This window comes from Lycorma delicatula, chromosome 1 (genome assembly GCF_047948215.1).
Source record: "Lycorma delicatula isolate Av1 chromosome 1, ASM4794821v1, whole genome shotgun sequence".
Classification (NCBI taxonomy): domain Eukaryota; kingdom Metazoa; phylum Arthropoda; class Insecta; order Hemiptera; family Fulgoridae; genus Lycorma; species Lycorma delicatula.
The window spans coordinates 364,539,017-364,563,970 of NC_134455.1; the positions used below are offsets into that span (position 1 = coordinate 364,539,017).

The following is a 24,954-nucleotide window of genomic DNA, read 5'->3' on the forward strand; positions in this document are numbered from 1 at the left end:
AGGTTTTTATCAAAGGATGAATTTAATTTGATTTATATCAGATATAGTTTAATTGTAAGCTTCATAGAGGTTCTGATAAAGAAAAGAGTTTTGGAAATGTTCCTCAAAATCATCAATTAAAACCTAGTCATTTACAAACAAGATGGAGTTCAAAATTAAGTCATAAATTACATCTACCTCAGACTGCTTTCCTGTCTTCCATTCCCTAAAGGTAATCTACAAAAATTTTAAAGAGGATGGGAAGCATATGAGGTTTGTACAAAACGTTCAGTTAGTCATTCAGTTACTCAATACATGGATAGAGGATAAAAGACCTACTTTTATCCGCATTATAGAACGATTTGTCCAACTCTGCAAAATAAGCTGTTATCACATCTTTAACTTCATGTTTTGAAGCGCATCTTTATCCAGTGAGCCATTTCTTCAGTTCAAGAAGAGGAAGTAATTGTAGGGAAGCAAATCCAGTGATCACAGTGAAAATTTCTCATAAACAGTCAATCCTAACGCTCTGAAAATTTTTTTCAACCTCCTCAACTGTACTCCATCCACTCCCAGTGGTACCCATCGGATGATATTTTCAAGTACCAAGGGCGCCGTTCGGGAATTGGAGAAGGGGTGCGATTGGGTTCCACCATAATATCTCAGCAACCACTCGTCTGATTTTCACGATTCAAATGACATATGCATCAGAAGGTCGAGTGCTAACTGTTAAAGCATCAGGTACACTCTTGATCGTCTGGATCTTGGTTATCTGGAAATAAAATCGTTTAGCCCTATGTTTTGATTGCACTCACCTACTGTAAAATGTACAGATCTGATCTTTTGCTAAATACGCTCAAAATTGTGCGCTAGTGCAGCTGTAAAGTATAAACTTATGAAGACTAAAAAGTAGAAAATAAAAAAAATATGTAAAAAAAATTTACAACACTACTTTTAAATTATAATAATTTTAGGACGGTATCTCAGAATGGATTTGACAAGCTTTGATGGTGATATATAAAATTATGTTAAAGTCATAGCTTCAAATGAAGTATTTGATGTTTTTGCCAATTTTTTCTTATGCGTTTCTAATAGCCTAAAGAGTAGGGTGCAAACACACATAAGAAATGATTGGTAAAAACATCAAATTTTTAATTTGAAGCTATGACTTTCACATAATCTTACATATCACCATCAAAGCTTGTTGCCTGCATTCTGAGGTACTGTCCTAAAATTACATTTAACTTTTAGTGTATTTAATTTTAAAAAATGTTTTAAAAATTATTTTTGTTTATTTATGCGATTGTGTTCATCATAAAATAATGAACTATAACCAAAAAGTAGGCACTAGAATCCACAGATCACTAGCGAAAAATCCTAATTTGTTAGTATCAACTTCTAGAGTCTAATTTCTAATTTAACTTTCATTATATCAATTTTCATCATTCAAAAAAAACTATATTTACACACTAGAGGTAATCAATTTTGGACACCTAATAATCCCGTTCCAAGATGCAGACTGGAGGGTCTAGCTGTGGAAGCATGCCACGCCCTCAGCTAGTAAGCAACTAAATGCATTTATCTGAAATTCTCAGTACATCATCTGATGGATCATACTTCCACCATGCATCTGGCCATACTTGCACCATCTCTATGTACAATTCCAAACAATCCTAGCACTATTTCCTGGCCTTACATCTTGATTAATTACAATATTATCATCTAAAACTTCAATTCCTCTTTCAATAATTATTGCTGTATCCCAGTATAAATTCTGGATTGCTTGTATTAAATGAATACGGAGACCTCACCTTATCAAAATTGTCCAGAGGATTTCTCTACTGACTTTACCAGAACCTTTTTCTAAAACTAAAAATAGTATGTAGTCTCAATATTGTATTCCCTTCATTCTATTAACATTTTCAATGTAAACATATCACCAATTGGTGATCTACATCTTCGAAAACCACTAAGCTCTTCTTTAAAATGCGATTTAATCATGTTCTTTAATATACTTTTTTAAATTTTGGGATATACCTGACATCTTTTAACAATGTAACACCTCTCAATTTATTATAAACTTACATCTATTTCCTTTCTTAAATATAGTCTGTCTTTAGTCAACTGTATTTTTTCTCTGATTTTAGCACTGAATAATCTATTTATGAATTTATTAATGAAAATTAAGCTAAGTATTCATTAACAGTTTTTAAAGCTTTTAAAGAAATTAAATTACAAAGCGTGAAGAAAATGTACTGAGGGTTAAAGTTTAAATATCCAATAAATTATTTAAGTATGATATAAAAATTTGTTTTCCCTTTAGGTATTATGATACAATTTCAAAGTTAATCTAAAAATTTAGAATTTAACATAAAACACTGCATGCATGCATGCTTAAAAAGTAAACCAATTACATGCAATCATTTACCATGTAACACGTTTCATATATTATTAAAATGCAATCTTATAAACACAATTTTTTTTTAAGATTTCAAACACTGGTCAAATCAAACAAGTTACGCATATGTTTTTCTTTAAAAAAACCCCCGAGATTATAAAACTGCAGAATTTATTGGAATTCACAATGCAATGTTTCTCATTCTTATATGTAAAAGCAAAAAAAATAACATTCTCATATATGTGATATACATGAAATAATGAATTCATAGAAACAAATGTAAATTTATAATTTAACAAAGCATCTACTTAATAACATCAAAAGAATAAAATGAATAACATTAATTAAACAAAAGCTATGCATGCCTCTAGAATCCAGTGTAGTTGAAGAAATATATTAATAATTTATATTTAATCTCTTTTGCTCTTTTTAAAAAGCTTATACTAAATATAAATTATATTTTAAGCTAAAGGTTGTAAACAGAACTAAATGTGTTATCAATGTATACTAATGAAAAAATATTTTCTTTTATATTATAAATGTACAAAGATTTGTTAGTTTAATATTTAATAACATTCACAGAATCAGAAATACTTCTTTAAATTTATTCCTTTCTTTGTTTTAACAAATTAAAATCTTATAGAAAATTGTGAGACATTAGAATTATCTCATATTTTTTTTTTGTTATCTATTTTCTACTCTATATTAATTTGTATTAATATTATTTTTCACTGTTTCCCAAACAGAAATAAAGGAACAACAGCAATTTGTTGCCTTACACAATGTCGGGCATTATACCCAGAACGTCTTTCTGGGTATAATGCATCTGATATAAAAGAGTTCTAATCAAGAGTTAATTTCTCTGAGAGTAAAAACAACACTCACACAGTCAGTCCATATAGTAAACAGAATTTAGATGTTCCTAATTGTATTGAATATTTGAATACCACCTGCTATTAATGCAAGCTTTGACTGCAAAACAATTCTGCTAGCCCAGCAAAGGAAGCAATAAAAAATAACTTCACTTGTAATTTCCCTACTAAGTCTGGAAATGGTTAATTATTTCTGGCAGTGATTTTTTATATTTTATATCAGCTCAGCTGTAACCATTTGGTTACAGCATCTAACAAAAATATGCAAGTGTTATTATAGCACAATACCTATAACTTATTTTTAGCATAACAAATATGCAATAATTTTTTTTTTTTGGCGATAATTTTAATACAGATTTAATATTCTTTTAATAATTTTACACTAATGAAAGCTGTTTTTCTTTAGTTTTTTCTTCAGTCACCTCAAAATGTCTTTAGTTTGAGGTTATGAGGAAGATCATGAAATGGACAACTATAGTGATTTTCAGCGTAAAGTATTGAAATAATTATTTTTCACACAGGAGTAAATGTTGCTATAAAGTGTTATACAAATTGATGGAAACACTTTTAAATTTTAAGAAATTTTGATATTTTCTTACATGGGTTCACCTTGTATGATTTTGTAGTAAAAAATATGTCTCCCTTCACATTTTATCACTTCTTTCAATCTTTTCAGTATAACTGGTTTTACACATTGTTCTTTGGATTTTTCATCATGAAACCATATACAGATTACTGTTAATCATTCTCTCCTTTGTTGTGCAGTTCATCTTCATCATTTCCCTCTTATATGACCTCCCTCCCTCAGTAACGGTAAAGGTAGGGTTAAGATCGGGTGAGTTTACTGGTCAGTCTAACCAACAGACACTTACCATCACTCATGAACTTTTTCTTTGCTTTTGAATAATAACAGGAGAGTGAGACAATGCGGTTTTTCAACACCAAAAAAATCCCCAAAATACTTTTTTAGCAGGTTTTCACTAACTGAAGAATGTGTTTACGACATACAGGCTGTTCAAACAAACTGCAGATGCTTCTCTTCCATAATGAAATACATTTCATTGGAGAAAATCACTTTCAAAAGTCCAGTTTATATATTTTTTAGCTCATTGTAATCTCTTCTTCCTATTTTTTCTAAGGAGCTGCACTTTTAATAGATGTAGTGCTTTCTGATCTTATTCAAGCAAACTTTATCACACAACTGAATTATGAATTTCAATATCAAAACCAGGTATTTCCCTTTGAAGTTAAACTTAATTTTTGAGGATCAACTTTAAATTACCTAGTCACGGTATCTAGAACCAGTCTCTTTTCTCAAGCGCATAATGGAACATTGTGCAACAATTTGATGTTAAGACAAAAAAGAATGTTTATGGAAAGTTACGATCTTAGTCCATTCTTTAGGTATAAGATCAGTCTAAAAAAAAAAATGCCCACAGTAATAAAATTGCAAATATACAAAATCAAACATACTTACTAATCTAATTAATAATTTTACAAAACTGCATAAGTAACTTCACACTAGATTATAAAAGATAAACAAGTGTGAGCATAGTTGTTTACAAAATAATCAACAAAAGCAGTACAACCAACTTAAAATTCCTTGCAAAGTGCAATGTTTCTATTAATTTGCACAACACCATATTGACTATGCTACATTAACAATGAAAACACTTCTCTGCCAGGCAGCTAACTTGGTACAAATGTTTGAAAACTTATTTCTATTTACTGAACAATACTGCAATAATAATTTACAGGTTTTTTTTTTTCAAATTTATGTGACTTACATTTTGTACATACAAGTTCCTTGAAAAACTTTAATGTGGCAGTCTCACCAATCAGATATAACACACATACAGCAATGAGATCAATTCACAAAGTTAAGATGCCTGTTTGATAGTGCTTTAAAGGACACAAAACAATATAGTGCCATTTCTTTGGTCAAGTTAATAAGGCTAAGAAAGTGATCTTATCAGGGAAGCTGATCGATCGATAGTATAACTAGATTTCTCAGAAAAGTGCTAAAATAAATATATTTTTTTAAATTGTGAAAATTATATTAACTTATTTATGTACCACAAAAAACTGACAGTAAATTGAACCTCAGGTATTAATGTAGTAGGTGATCTACCACTGTAGTAACTTAGATGGCGCCACTGAAACACCATAATGAAATAATAAAAAAAAAAAATAATAAAATTATAAATATAACCTAACCAAATTTAAACTACACTTGCTAATCTTTGCTCGCTAGTCAAGGTTAGTAAGCAAAGTGAGCATAGGTTAAGTTTGGTTAAATTATATTTATAATTTTATTTAATTTCTTATTTCAATATAGCACTTCAGTGGTGCCATAAGAGACCTAACTAACTACAACAGTAGATCGTCTACTATATTAATACTGAACCTCATTTTAATTTAAACACATATAGTTAGTTCTGTTTACATTAGACTTCATCATGTCATGTCATGAAATGTCTTAACATTTTTATTACTTAAAAAAAAATACATTTCTATTCATCTGATTTTATAAACTTATTCGTGGAATAAAACGAATCATTGTTAATCTAAAATTCACAAAAATATTTATAAATAATTCTAAATAAACTGCATTTTGAAATATTCTAACGTAATTAAAAACACAAAATCAACTTTTCACATTTTTACAATATTACAGAAAAAGTAGCTCTTTTAATTTACTGGAATAATCACACTTTTCTAACACTCATCTTTTTGTTTGTATCTTCTTTTGGTCAACTGGAAACAACACTGTAACTGATGAACTTAAAGAAAAAAAGATACTTTTCCAGTATTCAATCCAAAACGGTATAAAAAAAATATACATATATATAAAATAAACAGTGAGATTATTTACAGTGATACAATATAAACATCCATTTGAACCGAAAATCAGAGGATAAGAAACTACATAAATTTCAAACTGAAAATAATATAAATGACACTACAAAAGCATGTATTAGTATACAGTAAACAATTACAACCAGCAATTAATTAGTTATTAAACAAACTCAAGGACACATAACCATGTTTATAAAACTATTGACTGTATTTCTTTTTCATAGTTTTTTTTCATAATATACATAATACAGAAAATAATCATCTTAGATTTATTTTTAACTTAACTTCTCCTCCACTTTATAGTAAATTAACTTTACTTCCAAATCAATTTATCAAACACTCTATGTTAACACTACAATGAAAGATCAGAATCTTTCATTAGTAGATTACCATAGCAGGTAATGCCAGAGCATTACCTGCTATGGTAGTAACAAGAAACTGCAATTAATGATATTGGCAAGTAGGTTTTTTTAAAATTAAAATTGTAACTTAATATGTTTTTATTACGAGTGTGTATTTTGATAATATTATGCTTGAGAAAAATTCTCAAAAGTACTTTTTTGGTACGTATGTTTACCTCTTATTATGTCAAGGTAAATGTTGAAGGAGAGAGAAGATAGAATGATTGTATGATTGTAGTGATATATATATATATATATATATTACAATAATGGGTGTTCGAAAAAGAGCTCCAGAGTTTCAAGAATGAATCAAGTTCTTATTTTACAGCACTCAATAGTGTTATATCATAATCTTGAGCAACAATAATTAAAAATTTCAGTTTACATATTCTGTCAGATAGCATTATCTGTCATATTCTGATGATCCATTAGACTTTTGCACAAGCCAAAGTGTTATGAGTCTGGGCTTCAGTAAATTGAGTCGCTAAAAGAGAGAGGTTGATTCATGTACTGGTTCGCAGAAACATAATCAGTGACTGCCATACAAAGAAATTATATGCGAGTCAATCATAGAAATTCTCAGTGGCAAATCATATGTAAATGGTGAGAAAAAGTTTTGGAACCCAGAAATGTTTTAAAAAGACATTCATCAGGTAGGCCTAAAACAACAATGAAAACAAAGAAAGAATTTGACTCTTTACAATGAAGTCCAAAACATTCAGTTTGTAGTATCAGTTGCCAACTAAATATGCTTAAAGGCATTGTCCATGATGTTATTTGCAAGCAACTGAAACTTTGTGCTTATAAACTGCAGCTACTTCATGAAATGAAACTTAAAGCCACAAAGAGTTCAATCTGTAACAATAATAATAAAATTTCATTTCTGCTAATGAAAACTACCTGAAGTGCATTTTTTATTTTTGATGAAACAACATTTCCTGCTTATGGAGTCATGAATCACCATAATTGTAGAGTAAGGAACTCAAAACATCCACATGAATTGGTGGAATTCATTTGCAACAGTCTGAAAGTGAATATCTGGTGAGCTATTATGCATAATCAAATTTTTCCCATGACCAAACTATTATAGGCACACTAAACTTGGAATGCTAGAGAGAGAAATTTGTGTTTCCTCACACTGAAAATATAGAAGGCCCCTAATTTTCCAACAGGATGGAGGTGCTCCATATCACACAGAGATTGTGACAGACAGTGTTCAACAACAGGTTTCCAGAAGGCTGGACAGGAAGAGTAGCCCCATCTCTTGGTTACCATAAAAATCTGAATTGACACTAATGGAGTTTTTCTTTTGAAGTTATGTAAAAGACATTGTATACCACAAAAAAATCCAGTCACTTTACCACCTGTGCAAAAGAATAACAGCAGTTGTGGAAGCAATTCCTGCAGAGGGTGGATTGAGATGAATCAATTTGATGTCTGCAGGGCTATAAATGGTGCTCATGATTGGCCACTGATCATTTGCTAATGGACAACCAGTATGGTTTCCGACCGGGCAAGAGCACTGAGGATACTATCCTAAAGGTGATGGATATAGCTTCCTCTAGTCCATGTAAATATGTATTAGGGATTTTCCTGGACATATCCGGGGCATTTAACAATGTATGGTGGCCCTCTGCTCTGTTTCAGATGCAGAAGCATAAGTGTACACGAAATGAACTAGATAGAAGTGCTCTCAAGTTATTTCTGCCATCGGACCGTTTTCCTGCGTGATGGCGGCTCGGAGGTTCGTAAAATCTTAACTAAAGGATGCCCTCAGAGCAGTGTTTTGAGTCCCTTTCTTTGGATCATAGAATTTGATTTAATGTTGTGTTTACGTCTGTCATGTCATCGCTTATGCTGATGACGCGCTGCTACTGATTGAAGGGGATTGGCTTAACGAAGTAGAGTTCCGAGCTGCTCATGCTTGTGAGACACTCTGACTGTGGTGTCTCCAACATAAGATGATTTCAGCCCAGAGAAAACCACAATGATGTTGCTTAACGGCCGATTGGCTGCTTCCTGACGAATCCGGGTTCGGATGGCTGGTCTCCCCATTTGGTATGTTACGACTCAAAAATACCTGGGTGTTATCCTTGATGAGAATTTTCGGTTCAAGGAATATCTACCGTATGTAGCAAAAAAGGCCGATGATGCTTTTTATGGAATCCGTAGGGTCATTCATCCCGATAGGGGGCTGAATTACCGTAACATGCGTATCCTTTACAAAGGTGACAGCAAAGTTATTATGCTGTATGCTGCGCCTGTCTGGGCTCACCGCATGGCTTTTAGGTATTGCGTGGACATTTTGCTGCAGGCCCAGCACCTTCTCTTGCTGGATGGTTATAGAACAGTCTTGTGGGAGGCAGTCTGTGTTATAGCCGGAGTCAAACCAATAGATATTTTGGCTAATGAGCATAAGGAATGCTACATTTCCAGGGTAAATAACCTATTGACGTCAGAACGAAAACAGGAGATTGAAGACCAGGGCCTTGCATCTTGGCAGGTCAAGTGGGACAAATCCCCCACAGGTCGCTAAACGCATGGTATATTTCTTATAGTGTCTGATTTAGGTCGATTGGATGGATCTCCCACAATTGGTATATCACACAGTCTCTCTCCAGGCATGGTACCTTTCGGGCGAGTTTGGATAGGTTTCATTTGGTGGGTTCGAGTCAATGTCCGGATTGTGAGACTGATAATACAGTGGACCACATCCTCTACGTCTGTCCCCGAGGTCGAACGTTCACGAGCTGTTAGGGAACTTGAGAGAATACATTCCTTTCTGGATCTCCATATTAACTGGATAACCCGCGAGGAATGGTCTATAGTGGCTGGTTTTCTCTGCGCCCTTGCGGTGTATAGGTCTGCAGAGGGAGTTTAATCAAGGTACTCGATCGTGGTAGGTTCCCGGGTGATTAGGGTTCCGGCTTACGCATTGGATTGGTTGGAGGTAGGTGCATTGGCATTGTGCCACAGTTATAGTAGTATTGTTTGTGATTCGATTTGGGGCTCCTGCTGGTGGGGGTGGCTGCGCTGCTGGGGTATGCTAACGCGTGCGACTGGGGGCATTGCTTCCATCCACCGGTGGCAATGGCCACACGAGACAGATACAATGATGTATATACAGATTGAAACAATGATATGTACAGAAAGAATTAAGATACCATGCTACATCAAAAGTAGTAATATTTGTTCAAGAACATAATGATGAGTGCGCATGTTGGCATGAGAAATTTACTGAATTTACAGGACCCTAAACAATCTAAAGTTACAGATGAGTAGTTAAGTGTCTTAGCAACAATTTGTTCCACTACGTACATATGGCACAAATTAAGTAACTTTAAATTATTTGACACATAAACAAATAATATTTTTTAAATAGAATCACTTATTGTTTTTTAAACTTAAAATGCATAATTGAAAAATATTTATTTTTAAATTATAAAAAAGCTCTTTCATAAAACTTAATTGGTTTAATATTTTTGAATAAAATATATGAAAATGTTTTTCATATAATGTACTTACTTTACAAACTGTACATACAAAAACAAGTGCTTTCAGGGCAGCCTTTTTCTGTTCATTAGCATTATGTCCCTGTTGTTTTTTCTGTTTAGCCATCTTTTCAGCCGCTTTTGCTTGGGACTGTAGCTTCTGTTGTCCTCGAGCCATGGTGGTACACAACCCTAAATAATAAATTTCATAACATTAATTTTAGAATCCAGTTAACAAACAGTAGTTATTAAAAACAAATTGAAAAAAAAATAGATTAAATATCTTCAAATACAAAACCTAAAATTAACTTAAAGACAAAAAAATTCCATTTGAACATCACATAAAAAGCAACCCTACATCCAGTTGCAGAAGCAAGGGTGTGGTAACAAAAATAATTAAAATTACCAAAATCAACTTATATGCCAGAGGTTAAAATTAAATTGCTGTAATTTTTTTTGGGTGAATTTATAAACACTTGACCAGTACACTTGTATTCTACAAAGCTAACCTTTAGTAATAACATGCGTACATTTACAGTTTCAACTTGCATTATAAAGTATAATCGTAAGTTTACAGTAATTGCATTGGATAAGGCTGTCAACAACATCGATCTAATGATTTTAGTACATGGACTTGACATGTTTCGATCTCTGTTTTTACTTCATTATTTTGATTATTTTTATCTCATTATGGTGTTATTTCAGAATCTTTCTAATGATAAAATATATTAGTATGTTACAAATATGTATTTGAATTTTTAAGATAAAATGCACGGGCGATAAAAATGTTGATGAAATGACAAATTTGTAAGAAAATGTACGATAATTTTTTTTTTTTTAGTACTTTAGTACTTTCCATTTCATTCTTTAGTACACTTAACATTCTAAATATGTTGGATCAAAGGGTAAAATATGAATTATGATAAAAATCAATATTCTATTTGAAAGAAACTTAAAATGAATAACACAAAGTAATTTTAATGTAATTTTTATTAATTCTATATGATTAATAAGTAATAAAAAACTAATGTTCATTGACAGTGAAGTGATGCTATTACAGCAAGGCTTTCAGTGAAGATATTATACTGACATGCGTTTATGTGTGGTACAAAGTATTTCTATAAGACTGTGAAGATACTGATGATGATGACAAAAAGATTAAACACCTAATACATAAAAAATTGATGAGAATATTAACAAAATAAAGACACTGCGATTGTTGATCATCAAATTACATTAGAGTAGTTGCTGAAGAGGGTGAGAATCTCTTATAACTACTTGTGTGAAACAATTTTAACTGAAATATTGGGTAAAAAATGAGTAGTAACAAAATTTATTCCAAAATTGTTTATCTTGTTGAAAGATTTCAACAAAAGCAACATCGCAAAACATTTACTGATGACCAAGAATTACTGAACTATGTTGGAACAAGTGACAAAAATTAAGATCTGATCACCCTAAAGGAAGATTCCTGAGGAACAAAGACTGAAAAAAATCATGCCATGTTCGATTTAAGGATCCTGATAACTTTCCAACTCACATTTCACTATAACTTGTGATTATTTAGCAAAAAATAACACCGTACTAATGTTGCATATTCTCCAGACATTTTACCCTCAACTTTTTCTTGTTCGTACTGATTAAGAGAACATTAAAAAGACGACTTGCAACAATACGTGAAATAAAGAAAAAATTGCTAAGTGAACTTAAGTCTGTACCAAAAAATGCTTCTCATAAATGTTTGAGTATTGGGAGAAACACTGGCATAACTGTCACTTCTTTGGAAGACTACTTTGAAGGGGACAATATCCATATAGAAGAATAAGTAAATCCTTTTTAAAAATTAATATTCTTACTATTTCTTTTATCACCCTTCATATACTTATTTAAAAAAAGTAACAGCATCACCATTTTACAATGCTAGACATTAAAGACTGATCCAATTCAAATGAATAAATATCAACTAACGTCAATGCAACATTAATGCTTTAATAAAATACTTAAGTTTTTTTTTAATACTTGTATTTATAGTAGTTGCATCAACAATTAAAGTCATTAGCAACTTATCAGTGTAATTTAACTGTACCGGTAAATTTGTAGTCTTGAACAAACTCAGGTCGACTACGTGTGATTAATTGAAACCCAACCACCAAAGAACACCGGTACCCACGATCTAGCATTCAAATCCAAATAAAAGTGTAACTATCTTTATTAGGATACTTGATTGTTTTATTGAAGTAGAGAGTAGGCAAAGATTTATAATATTCAAAACTATAAATATTTTATTTAATATATACTTAAATTAAAGAACACAGTTAAGAGATTAATATAGTAATATTACATTAACAATAATATTACACTATCTATATAAATAAAAATGTAAACGTTCATTTGTTCAAAATCTTAAATCTCCAAAAGTTCTTCATCAACTGCTTTGAAATTTTGACACAACATTGCATTCGAATACGTGCGTTTTTATAAACCTAAGATGTCACACCTGTGACAGGTAAAATATGCTTTTTTTTAAAATCAGCGCTATCTGTTGGACATAAAAGCAACACATGTTATACTAAATATTTTCCGATTCCATTTCAATGTTTTCGATATGTGTGTCTGCTATAGACAAAAAACTACTGGACAGGGGAAAAAGGGAAAAATTAAAAATGATAAAAGGGAAAAAATGTTTTATTTATATATATACAGTACCAACTATTTAACACTGACATTTATATGTAAAATATAATTAAAAACGGCTTTTTACAATCTATATATAATCATACTTAACAGTAATGCTTCAACAAAAAGCATCAGTCACTCTGTAGCCACAAAACATCCTGAATTAATGTTAATACATGAAAAAAAAATGAACATTACCGATCATTTTACAATAAGCTAGATACTGTGTAAAGTTACATTTGACATTATCAGAAAACATATATGAAAAAAATGATTGATTCATATAGGTTAACTGTAAAGGAATATTCAACTACAATCATGTTATATTCTTATATAATATATCAAACTTAAAATTTAACAAAATAATCATAAAAATTTAATAAAAAAAACAATTAACTCTCCAAGAGAAAAAGGAATCTAATTAGGCATTGTAACATCCTGTACTTTTAATACGACGAATCAAATATAAACTAGAATTTTTGTTGTTGATGCTTGGCTAATGGAGAGGGGCATGGCTTCTCAGTGTTGTACATAGGGATGCGTGGATTTATTAATATAATACAAAAATATATATTTTTTATATATAAAACATAAATATAGGGGGGGATCCCTTCTAAGAAAGCCAACTCACTCCTTTTTTTCAAATCAGTATCACAATATCAGAGCAGGAGATATCATCGTGCACTGTACAACGTATTATTTAAATTTCTAACAGCAGAGGGTGTGAAACCATTCAAAATTCTGAGAAAACGTTAGGCACAGTTCGAGAACAACTCATTTAAAAAGACTTAAATATATGATTAGTAATAGCAGTTTGTGAAGTTAATAAGCAAATTATGTTATTTCAATTACAAAAGAGATGTAAGATGCCAATAATTTAATTAAGTATACAAAAAAATAATGAAAATTTGATGATTTCAGGAGACCAGTACGCCACAGTATAGGAATGAAAGGATATTATTTTCTTATGATTAAGATTGTTTTATGACTTGTATACAAACTTAAATAACAATTTTGTCAAAAAAATGCTACTCAGCCAGATAAAAAAAATGACTTGTTACTTAAAAAAAAAACTTCTTATGAATAATATATTTTCCAGAAATCTGGAACTTAGGATTCAAGCAACCTGCAAGAAATGTTCACAATTCATAAAGTATTTTAATTAACAGAGCTAACTTCTGGTAACTAATTAGTGTGATTCCCAGCATTAAAAACTGTAAGTATCACACTGACTCATAGCTTTTACTTTCCCATCTATACAGCTATTACATACAACTATACAATATACTTTATTTGTGAAAGTAGGCTAACCAGGTCAAATTTCGTATGTTTAGAGGTTTTGCACATCTTTACGTTTTGACCTCTTAAAAAATAAATTTAGCAAAGAAGAATTCAAGAAGGACACATATGTGTGTATATATATATATATATATATATATATATATATATATATATATATATATATGTGTGTATGTATGTACATTATGTGTACAGATGTATGATTGCCTATTTTTTATTTGATATTTCCAGAGTGGATGAACCAATTTGGCACAACAATTTCTGTATTCAGCATCGATTCCACTTTACTTTCATTACAATCGATCAAAGGGAGATCCCACCATATAGATCCTGTATATAAAAATTTATTCAAAGGGTAGATAAATTTTTTCACATACTAAACGTCACTTAGGTAGTAGCTAAAACATACAGTGGCAGTCTTAACTTCCATAAATAGATACTTTTTTATTTTTTGTTTTCTTCACCCAAAGTCACATTCTTGTATTAATTAAATAATTCCATTATATTAATATGTCACTTTGGTTATGTATTTGGGTGATTTTATTAAGGGGTGGGAGGTAAGTCTTTGTTTTACTTTGTTTGCTTTTTTCATCAGTTAATATTTTGCTAGATGTTTTACACTGGATTAATCGATTCTCATGAAACTTTAAACATTCAATTTTTAATGTGGTTCATAAATGCAATTTAATTTTGGTTATAACTGGTCAAGGGGGGTGGGCAGATTCACCCTCCATGGATCCAATAACTCAAAATTAACTCAAGAATAAAATAATTTTTTACATAATTTAAAACCTTTTTAGCAGGTTTATAATTTTTGTTGGGTCTCATCGAATGCTAAATTAAAAAGGTGAGGAGATAAAATTTTTTTCATTTTTTCCACATATGTAATTTCCTAATTAAAATAGTTAAAAAACGTATATACAATTAAAAGTAAAAATAACAATAATATGGAAATCATATATTTCTTTAATGAAAACACAAATTTCCTATGGGATTAAAATCAAAAATATTCAAGGTTGCCAATCAAAAATATTCAATTCCTGATCATTGAGCCAAATCATCATTGATTTTGCTGTTTGCTTTGGGTCTTGATCCTGGTGAGGTCAATGTCTGTTGAGCAGTCTCCTGAGGGTGAAGCCTGTAGTAGCCAGAATTGTGTAACTTTCCTGGCAAATCTTGGGAAGTTATTCAATTCTTTCTGGCTTTTTTTCATTTAAAAAATGATACTAATCAGAAACACACAAGAATAAAAGACATAAAAACCAAGCAAATACATTAATAAAAGAGAAAGTTCACAGACTTTGTTTAAAAAGTTTGTAAATTAAAGAAAGTTCTACTCTTAGATTAATGGACCCGATATTGTATTCTTGGAAAAAAATTAACTGAAGAAAATCCTGCCATACGAGCAAAAAAAAAATTACTTAAAATCTTTTCCAGTACATCAAAATAAAGATGAAAAAATAACTTATCTCTATCGAACAGCTACTTTCCTCATGACCTCAATTTGAAAGTATGTAATATCATTATTATTGTTATTTTTCAATGCAAGAACCAAGTAATAATAAAAGAGTTAAGAGTTACTGGGATCTACAACGTGACTTCTACTTTCACTTCTGTACATGTATTTCTAATAATAATTTATTTATCAGACAAATTTTTTTCAACATCTTTAACTGTATTTTTAATATAATACCCTACTATAATATTCTTTCAGTTTATGAACACTATTTTTTTTTTTTAAATAATCTCTTGTTAACTAAAATTTTTCTATTTAAATGTCTTTAAATATAAATATTTAAAAAAAGTAAATATGAGAAAAATGCTTTAGTATTAAAATAAGACTAGATAGCATAAAGAAAGTTATTTTTTTTAAAACTATTAGAAGTAACTTATCTATATGCTAATAGCATATTATTTAGGAGTGCTTTTTAATATACCCATTTTTCAGTAAAGTACTGAAACAATATGTATTGTACAATTAATCTCTAATATGAAAAAAAATTAAAATTTCTAATGTGAAAAAATACATTTCACAGTTCCTCAACAAATCCATTAACAGAAAAAAGCAAAAACAGATTTGAGGACTTGCATCAAGAACTTCCTGATCTCCTGAGGTTTCTACGTCCCTCTCTGAGTTGATCAAGCTATCCCACATCTTCCCATCCTTAACTTATAAGATTCATTCATCTCAAATACAAAGGATCTGGAAATTGATGACACCTGATGAAGCAACTGTTTTCTTGAAAGAGTAACGGGTCTGCCTGTTAACTAATTCAGGGAACCAGATCACTATCTGAACTTGGACAATAAATCCTAATGCTTAATTATCTAATAAGTAAAGCCCCTTTCTAAATCACTGTTTTCGCTTCTTTTTTTGTAGTAAGACAGCTTTCATAGTACACTTCCACTTTCTCAAATAATTTGTAAAATATTTGATCAAAATTCCAATATTAAAAATTCTTTAAAGTAAAGAAAAATATAAGCAGATGTTCTTTAGTGATGTTTGATTAAATATCTTAATCAGCTTATAAATTCCTTCAGCAAATAAATATCTTATTCTGATCATACATTATACAGCGCATCAAGGACAGATATGCTACTACATGTATAAAGAAAATGAACGGTCTCTATATTTGCGTGGATTGATCAGAGCAGCATCACAAAATACTAATAATTTATAAAGTACGTAGATATTTTATAAATTAGATGTAATTAAATAGATGTAATTAAATTTCCTATTAATTGTTTAAACACATGAAGTAGTATTATGGTAAATACATAAAGAAAATTAAATATAAAAATATGATTACCGCTGATAAATTATTTAATATTAAAGAGTAAAAATTCACCTTTCCACCAATTAATTTTGAACTTCTCAAGATCTTTCAGCCTTAGACCATCGTCAGGAGATTAAAATACCATTATAAGATAAAGTTAAACAATTTAAATATTAAGCAGTCATGACTAATTGCTACTTATCACCTGATAACTAGTTATTTTTAACTTTATCTTATACTGATATTTTAATCTTCTGACGATGGTCTAAGCATTGAATGATCTTGAGAAGTTCAAAATTAATTGCTAGTAAGGTGGATTTGTACTTTTTAATAATATTTAATAATAAAACCACAAATAAATAACAAAATTATTCACAATTCAGAAGGAAAAGATCGAGTACATAGTTGAATGAAAATGAAGAAAATTCAGGGATTTTTAATTAGTATTATTAAAGATTCATAAGAGTAATATTGTTCAATAAAATAAAATCTTTTAAGTGCGGTTTAAATAAACTGGTGGGCTGATTTTATAAATATTTTTATATTTTATTAAAACTGGCAACAGAAGCATAAAAGACTCTTTATTTAAGCCATCGTATTGTGCTGCAGTACAAAAGTATTTCTATTGTCTTGGTTTTATAAATACGGATTACGTTTAAGAAAAAGTGCCATTTTTTTTCTAACAAAGACTTCACATTCATACAAATAAATAAATGGATAAGTTAATATTTTTAAGTTTCTAAATATCTTTCTATATAGTTATGGACACCAAAAATGATCTTTAGTACATTTTTATGTCTTGAAAACTAATTTTAATTTTGAAGGAGTCCAAAGAGGTAATATTATGAAGTCCGTTTCAAAAATAATCTAACTTTATTTTTTTAATCTTTGTTATTAATTTTACAGATTACTATTGGTCCTTGCCTCCTTCAAAGTGCTCCCCTCTCCTATTCACATACTTATCCCTGTGGTTTTTCCACCTCGTGAAGCAGTCCTGGTTAGCTTCATTTGAAATGGCCATTAAGTCCATGATGAATTTGTACAACATCCTTTCATCACAGATTTTAATTTCAGAAATAAGAAAAAATCGCAAGGAGCCAATTCTGGCAAGTAGGGAGGCAAAAGGGGGATAGTCACCTGATTTTTGGTACAAAACTGATGAACTGACAAAGCTGAGTGTGCTGGCGTATTGTTGTGATGAAGAACCATAAGTTGTTTTGTCACTACTCTGGTCTCTTTTTGGGGATTTTTTTACGTAACTATTATAAAATGCCTGAACAGTATGCATGGTTCACAGTTTTGTCTTGAGGTAAAAATTATAAATGCACAATTCTATTAATATTGAAGAAATAGAGAGCACCACATTGATATTGAATCGAGACTGACACGCTTTCTTGGGGGCGTGGAGATCCTTTGGCAATCCATTGTGATGATTGAACTTTTGTCACAATGTTGTAGCCGTAAATCCAGAGTTCATCTCCTATTATGATCCTTTGCATGAATGTTTCGTCATTGGCTTCTTCAAGAAGTTGCCAAAAAAAAAATCCACTCGATCTTTCTGCTGTTCAATCATCAAACAAGGAACAAACTTTGCTGCAACTTGATGCACGTTCAATTTTTCAGTCAAAATGTCATGACATGATCCAATTGAGTCACTAACCTCTTCTGCAAGTTCTCTGACAGTCAACCGGTGATTTGCACACAACAGATTGAATGCTTTCCTGGTCAAAGGTCACCTTCAATTAACTGATGACCACTTTTAAATCGTGAAAATCACTTGTAACATTACATACGACCCAGAGCATCATCTCTGTAAGGTTGTTTTAAAAGATGAAACGTTTTTGTGAAAGTTTTCCCCAGTTTCAAGCAAAATTTCACATTGTATTGTTGCTCCTGAATATCGCTACTAACATTTAAACATGTTGGACTCAAGTAATAACATGAAAACTAAACGAGATATCAACAATCCAAGAACATATGGTTACAGGGAGGTTATGCGGAGCACATTACTGCCGAACAATATATATTGTATATTTTAGGCAACCTAATACACATCAGGTCACCTACAATTAACCTGACACAGGTGATATATTTATGTTGCCACGTAATTAAAAATCTTCAGTTATTTTCTGAACAGATCTCATATACTACAGTTGGGAACATATGCAACTATAATAAATATTTAATAATGATGGCACTGGTTAATTCAGCTGTTAAAGTAAAACAGGATGGTTTTCCTGTTGTGAATGAAATCAATCTGATCTTCCCAAAAAATATCAAAGATCTAATAAAACACCAAGAAATGTAATTTTATGGTCAATAGAAATACTACTGAAATAATGTGAACAGCATAAAATTCTACCATGTGATTAGCAATGTTATGTCAATTTGAGAAAGCATTATGCTACAGTTTTATCCATTTTTGAAGTTAGAAAAATACAATCCAAGCAGTGAATAATTTTTCAAACTCCTAACATAGAATTTTTAATTCTTGAAAATAATTACATCCAGATATGGATAAAATTACATTATCTGCAAAAAGGGTAACATTTTACATTTCATTCGTTTAAATATGACTTAAGAGAATACTTGGTAAATCCTTATCACTTTTTTTTATCTATATTCACACATCACAACTTATCTGAAAAATAGCAGTGCTCTATGATAGAATTCAAGGCAATAAGTACAAAAGAAAGATGTGAGAAGGATGAGCAGTAAATGTTAAAATAGTCCTCTTGGAAAATAAATTTAAAAAACTAGATATAAATGATTGAATAAACATTCTTAATAATACAGATACTTTTTCAAATCTTCAGATTGAAAATATAGAATGCTAAATAATATAAATACAAAATATGAATAAGTATACATTACAAAATAGTACAGAAAAGTTTATCTAATTTAACCATTAACTTACTCTTATTGAATTTAAGTTAACAAATATTGTCTGTAGGCCAAACTAATCATATCGCTTTATATTTTATTAGCATTATCTGAAAAAAAATTATAAAATATATGAAAATAAAAACACAATATGCTGTGACAAACAAAAATTGATACTTATTATTACTTTTGAAAGAACCGAAAACCAATTATTTTCAAACAAAAAAAACAATCAATTTAATTTGTAATTGTTTACTGAGGTAGACAACTAACTCTTGTTATACAGTGTGTCTGTAAAATAATATTGGGGTTTTAGGTGGTTGTAGCTTTGAAACAAAGTATTGTAAAAAAATTAATTATGCATTAAATGAAATAGAAACACTCCAAGTTTCTTACCTGTTCAGTAATTTTGATGTGTGCTCCCTTAGTTGCTCTACAGATGCCAAGACAATATTCAGTTTCCTGCCATACATGGCAGAGAACATCCAGTGTGGTAGAAAAAGCACATTCAGTAATACTTTCTTTTAAGTGGTCCAGATTTTGAACTTGAACAGAATATAATAGTGTTTTTATAAAACCCCAAAAATAGAGAGAGATCAATAGGGATAAACTCTGGAGACTGTAGGGGCCACACAATCCACCCTTCTCATCCAACCTGTTGCTGAGAAAATGTTTTGTTAAGAAAATCCTGCAAGACTGCGACAAATTGTGGAAGTCTGATTGGAAAGTGGAATTCTCCGGTACTTGGGGCAGTGCATATCTTTATAACATATCCAAGATGTTCCCTGTTATTGGTTTTTCAGCAAAATAGAAGGGACCAATAACTTTGTCTCGTCTAATGGTGCATCACACATTAACATTTTCATTGTCATAATGGTATGTGGAGGTTCAGTACAACATATACGAACATTATGCCCAATGTACTCATCCAGAAACATGAAACGCTGATTCATCACTGTAAATGAACTTGTTTAAAAAAATCATCATCCTGCTCTAACCAATCTAGAATGTCTACAGCAAAATCAAATCGTTTCACTTTGTCCTAAGGATAAAGTTATACCTGAATTTTATACGCAGCGAATGTCTTTTTAACACATTGTGAACAGTTGTTTTAGAAATGCCAAACTGTCTAGAACACTTCCATAAGAATTTCTTCGGGCTATGCAAGAGACTTGTTCACACTCTTTTAATCGTTTCATCAGACATTGATGGCCGTCCTGGACATGTTTTCTTCCTGTTTCTTTGAGTTGTTTGTCCCATCACTGAATGTTATTTTCATGCACGGGGTCTTCATTGTACACATGACAACATTCATGCCAAACACATGTAACTGACTCAAACATAGCAAGCTGTAACACACACTGGACTTTCCTCTGTACTGCAAACATGATGACTACTGCGCACGTGCTGCTTGCGTGTACTACAAACTCAATATGCATGCGCTTGCTTACGCACACATAAATTTGGAATGTTTCTCATTCATTTAACATACAGTTCATCTCTCAAAATGCTTTGTTCCAAAGCTACAACCATTTAAAACACCGGAATTATTTTACAGACAAATTATATATAACTTTAGTGTCTGTTATCACAATATGAGTTGATTCTCAAATTTAAAGTCTATGTGCATATGGTGTAAAAATTAAACATAAATACAGCGGTTTATATTACTTAAAATATATTTCCAGAAACCACCAAAATTAAAACAGAAAAGAGTTTACTGTTAGTTATAAAATAATGTTAACTTTATGGTAGTGGTTTCACAGTTTTTAACTGTATCATTAACCACACAAAGCATAATGTATACATACAAGGGTGGGCTGAAAAGTTTATAGCCTGACAAAAAAAATTTTTCAGACTATTTTCTTTTTCAATATAATCTCCACAAAAACTAATACACTTTTCACAACAGTGCTCAAATGCAGTTATACCAACATAATAATCAGATTCATTTTGCTCCTCAAAATGCCCATTAACAGCATCAATAACTTTATCACTGCACTCTAATTGTTGTCCACCAAACCACTTTTTGAGGTTAGGAAACAGATGGTAGTTGCTGGGTCCTAAATCTGGCAAACAAGGCCGATTTTAGCCATTGCAACGACTGGTGAATGTGCTGGTGCTCTGTCATGATGAAACAATTATATTTTTGCTAGATGTGAAAGTTTTCTTTTTACTCCATTGTCAAACATTGCAATAGGTTTGTGTAGTGCTCACCATTGATTGTCTTACCCTTTTCAAGGTAAAGATAATTCCTTTGGCACGTCGGAAAATGGTCACCAAAACCTTATTGATTGACAAAGTTGTTTTTGCCTTCTTTGGGGTTGGTTCACCTGGTACTGTACATTGTTTTAACTGATGTTTACTTTCAGGAGTGTCGTGGTGGACCCAAGTCTCATCCACAGTTATAAATAGATGCAAAAATTCACTGGCATTCTGCTTGTTCAGCAACAAATCCGTTGCAACTTTTGTTGAGCATTACCAAACGCAGCACCCACCTTGCATAGAGCTTCTCTGTGCCCAAATAATTATGTAAAATATTACCTACATGTCCATTTGACTTTTAGCAGTCTCCGCTATCTCACGCACTTTTAATCTGTGGTCCCCCCACATTATTACATGGATTTTATTTATCATTTTGGGAACTGTGACTTCAATGGGTGTCCGGAATGCAGATCGTCATCAGTGCTTTTGCTAATTTTTTTGAATTCAAAAACCCATTATTTTATCATTGAATATAATGAGAAGAGTGTTTTAGTGTTGAATTCATTTCTTGTTTGATCTAAAATGGCATTAGACCTTTCAAACAGAAGAATTTTATAACTGTTTTTCTAATTTTTTCATTTTCAAGAAAATAACAAAGACATCTTTTTCAATAGGCTATCAAACCTAAACTAACACAGCTACTAACCTGAAATTTGGTATACAAGCTAGTGAAAGGTAGTACTATAGAATGTAAGAAATGACACCTGCTGGTGCTACCCATGTGTCGAGCCAGAAATTTCTCAGCTGACCCTTCTATTATTATTACATATCATGTATTATCAATCTACTTTGATGATATGTACAATATACTTATTATACCAAATGCAAAATGTGATTAAAAAAAAAGAAGAGAATTTTAATGTTTATCAAAAAGAATTTAGATATTCCTTTATATTGATATTGTCCACTACAAAGTAGTCCCCCAATTATTATATCAGAGTTTCTAACAATCTTCAAAAAATTCATCTTTAAGTTCACTTAATGATTCTTTATATTTATTTTATCTGTTGTCGCAAGTAATTATCCTTTTAATATTCTTTCAATCAACGAACAAGAAAATGTTGCAAGGTCCCAAATCTGGAGAATACAAAGGCTTTGGCATAAGTATGGTGTTATTTTCAGGTAAATAGTAATGAATAGTGAAATGTGAACTGGAGCTTTATCATGGTGCAAAATCCAAGAATTGTTTGTCCAAATTTATGATTGTTTTTTTGGACTGCCTCACATAAATGTTGTAAATCTGCTAAGTAATAATGTTTGTAGACTGTACAACCTTGTGGTTAATATTTATACTGGACAATACCATTGCACTGAAAAAAAAAACCCAGTAAGGAGCACGTTAACATTCGATCGCAATTTTTTCAGTTTTGATGCTTCATGAATCTGTTTCCATCAGGGTGATTGGACCTTTGTTTCAATATTACAAGGTTCAGCGTGTACATTTTTTCACACTAGCGTGCTACACGCAGACAAAAAGTACTACCGAGTTGGGCGTGGCAGCACATGATAGCTAAAATCCCCCTCTACAAACCTGCAATGCGTTGAAATCCATTTACTGGTTTGTTTTTAGTAGCAGTTAAAATGGAGTAGAGTATAACCAATATGTGAATACTGTTAAAACAGTGCACAGTGATAAAATTTTTAACAGCAGAAAATGTAAATCCTATAAATAATTTTCATCATTTAAAAGCAGTTTACAGTAGTGAAATTGTTGACATGAGTATTGTGAATAGGTGGGCATTGAAATTTCATGAATGTGAACCTGGTAAAGCAAAAATTGAGGATGCACCTCTCAGCAGACAACCAGTTTCTGGAGAAACATCGAAAGGAGGTGGACGATTTGCTTCAAAGTGACCGGCAAATCACCCAGCTATTCAGTTAGGCATATCTAAGGAAGAAGTAGGCCATATTATCGAGCAATTGGGTTACCATAAAATCTGTGCACGATGGGTACTGTGCAAACTCTCTGATGGCTCTCCACAAGCTGAAGTTTGAGTCTATTCCACATCTACCATGCTCACCAGATTTGGCTCCATGCGACATCCACTTCTTTCCTCATCTCAAGAGGAATCTAAAAGGTAATCAATACACCACCGATGATGAGGTGAAGGAAGTTGTGGCCACTTCGACCCAAGAATTTTTCCGTGATGGAATGCAAAAACTTGCCACACATCGGTAAAAGTGTATCAGTGTAAACGGAGATAATATTAAAAAATACATACTGCATTTTGTAGCTAAGGTATTGTACTTTTATTCATTTTTTATTTCATTCCCATGCTATGCATATAAGTGCAAAATTTATAAGCCGAGCCTCATATAACCATACACTAACATTTTTCACTTGTTATGACACATTTTAGTAATTCTGAGTCATCAACGATGTAAGCTAACAACTGTTCTGCAATATTATTTTTGTTGAAATTCAGCAGTTTTGTAACAAATTTTGCTGCTACTCATTTCATACCTTAAATATCTACAAACAAGTCATAAGATATTTCCATTTTTTACAAACTTCTTTAGTAACTGTTTGACAATTATCGATCAGAATGTCCTTTATTTTGATGATATTTTCATCAGTTGCTGACATGTTAGGATGTCCGTAAGTTTTGTCATAATCGATGTCTTCACAGTCTTCTCTAAACTATTTGTACCACTCATAAACACTTTGTGTTGAGATAACATTTAAGTTAAAACACTCTTCTCTAACATCTTCACCACTTCACTGCATTTTGATATTTTTGACACAATTTAATGTAAACATTTTGTTTCATAATTTTCAAAGTAAATTGTCACTTGTAATAAAATACATCCTTATTACTCAGTTACCATATTTGAACAAAACATATAATAAAGCTGAAGATATTGATATACGTTATAAATATTGCTGCCATCAAAAGTGAACAAACACAGTCACAAAGACTTTATAACCAAATTAAAAAAAAAAAATACATTTTAGCTCTCTGTTTAAGAGTGGTTGCTAAAAACAGGCCTAGTTCACATTTACGAAAAAAAATATCATCCAAATAAAATATCTAAAAATTATACGTAAATAAA

The 24,954-nt window shown here is 31.2% G+C and overlaps 1 protein-coding gene across 2 annotated transcripts in view; it reads right to left on the minus strand.

Moving 5' to 3' along the window:
- Nucleotides 1-24,954, minus strand: part of LOC142317246 (zinc finger protein 706-like) — a 60,246-nt gene that overhangs the window by 25,431 nt on the left and 9,861 nt on the right. Inside the window, exons 2-3 of one of the 2 annotated variants that reach the window (XM_075353644.1) lie at nt 19,670-19,745; nt 10,035-10,192 (exon numbers count right to left, since the gene is read on the minus strand). In XM_075353644.1, coding sequence (XP_075209759.1) covers nt 10,035-10,178 — 144 coding nt within the window. In that variant the 5' untranslated portion in view covers nt 10,179-10,192; nt 19,670-19,745. The remainder of the gene's footprint in view (nt 1-10,034; nt 10,193-19,669; nt 19,746-24,954) is intronic. The other variant, XM_075353643.1, reaches the window with a different exon arrangement.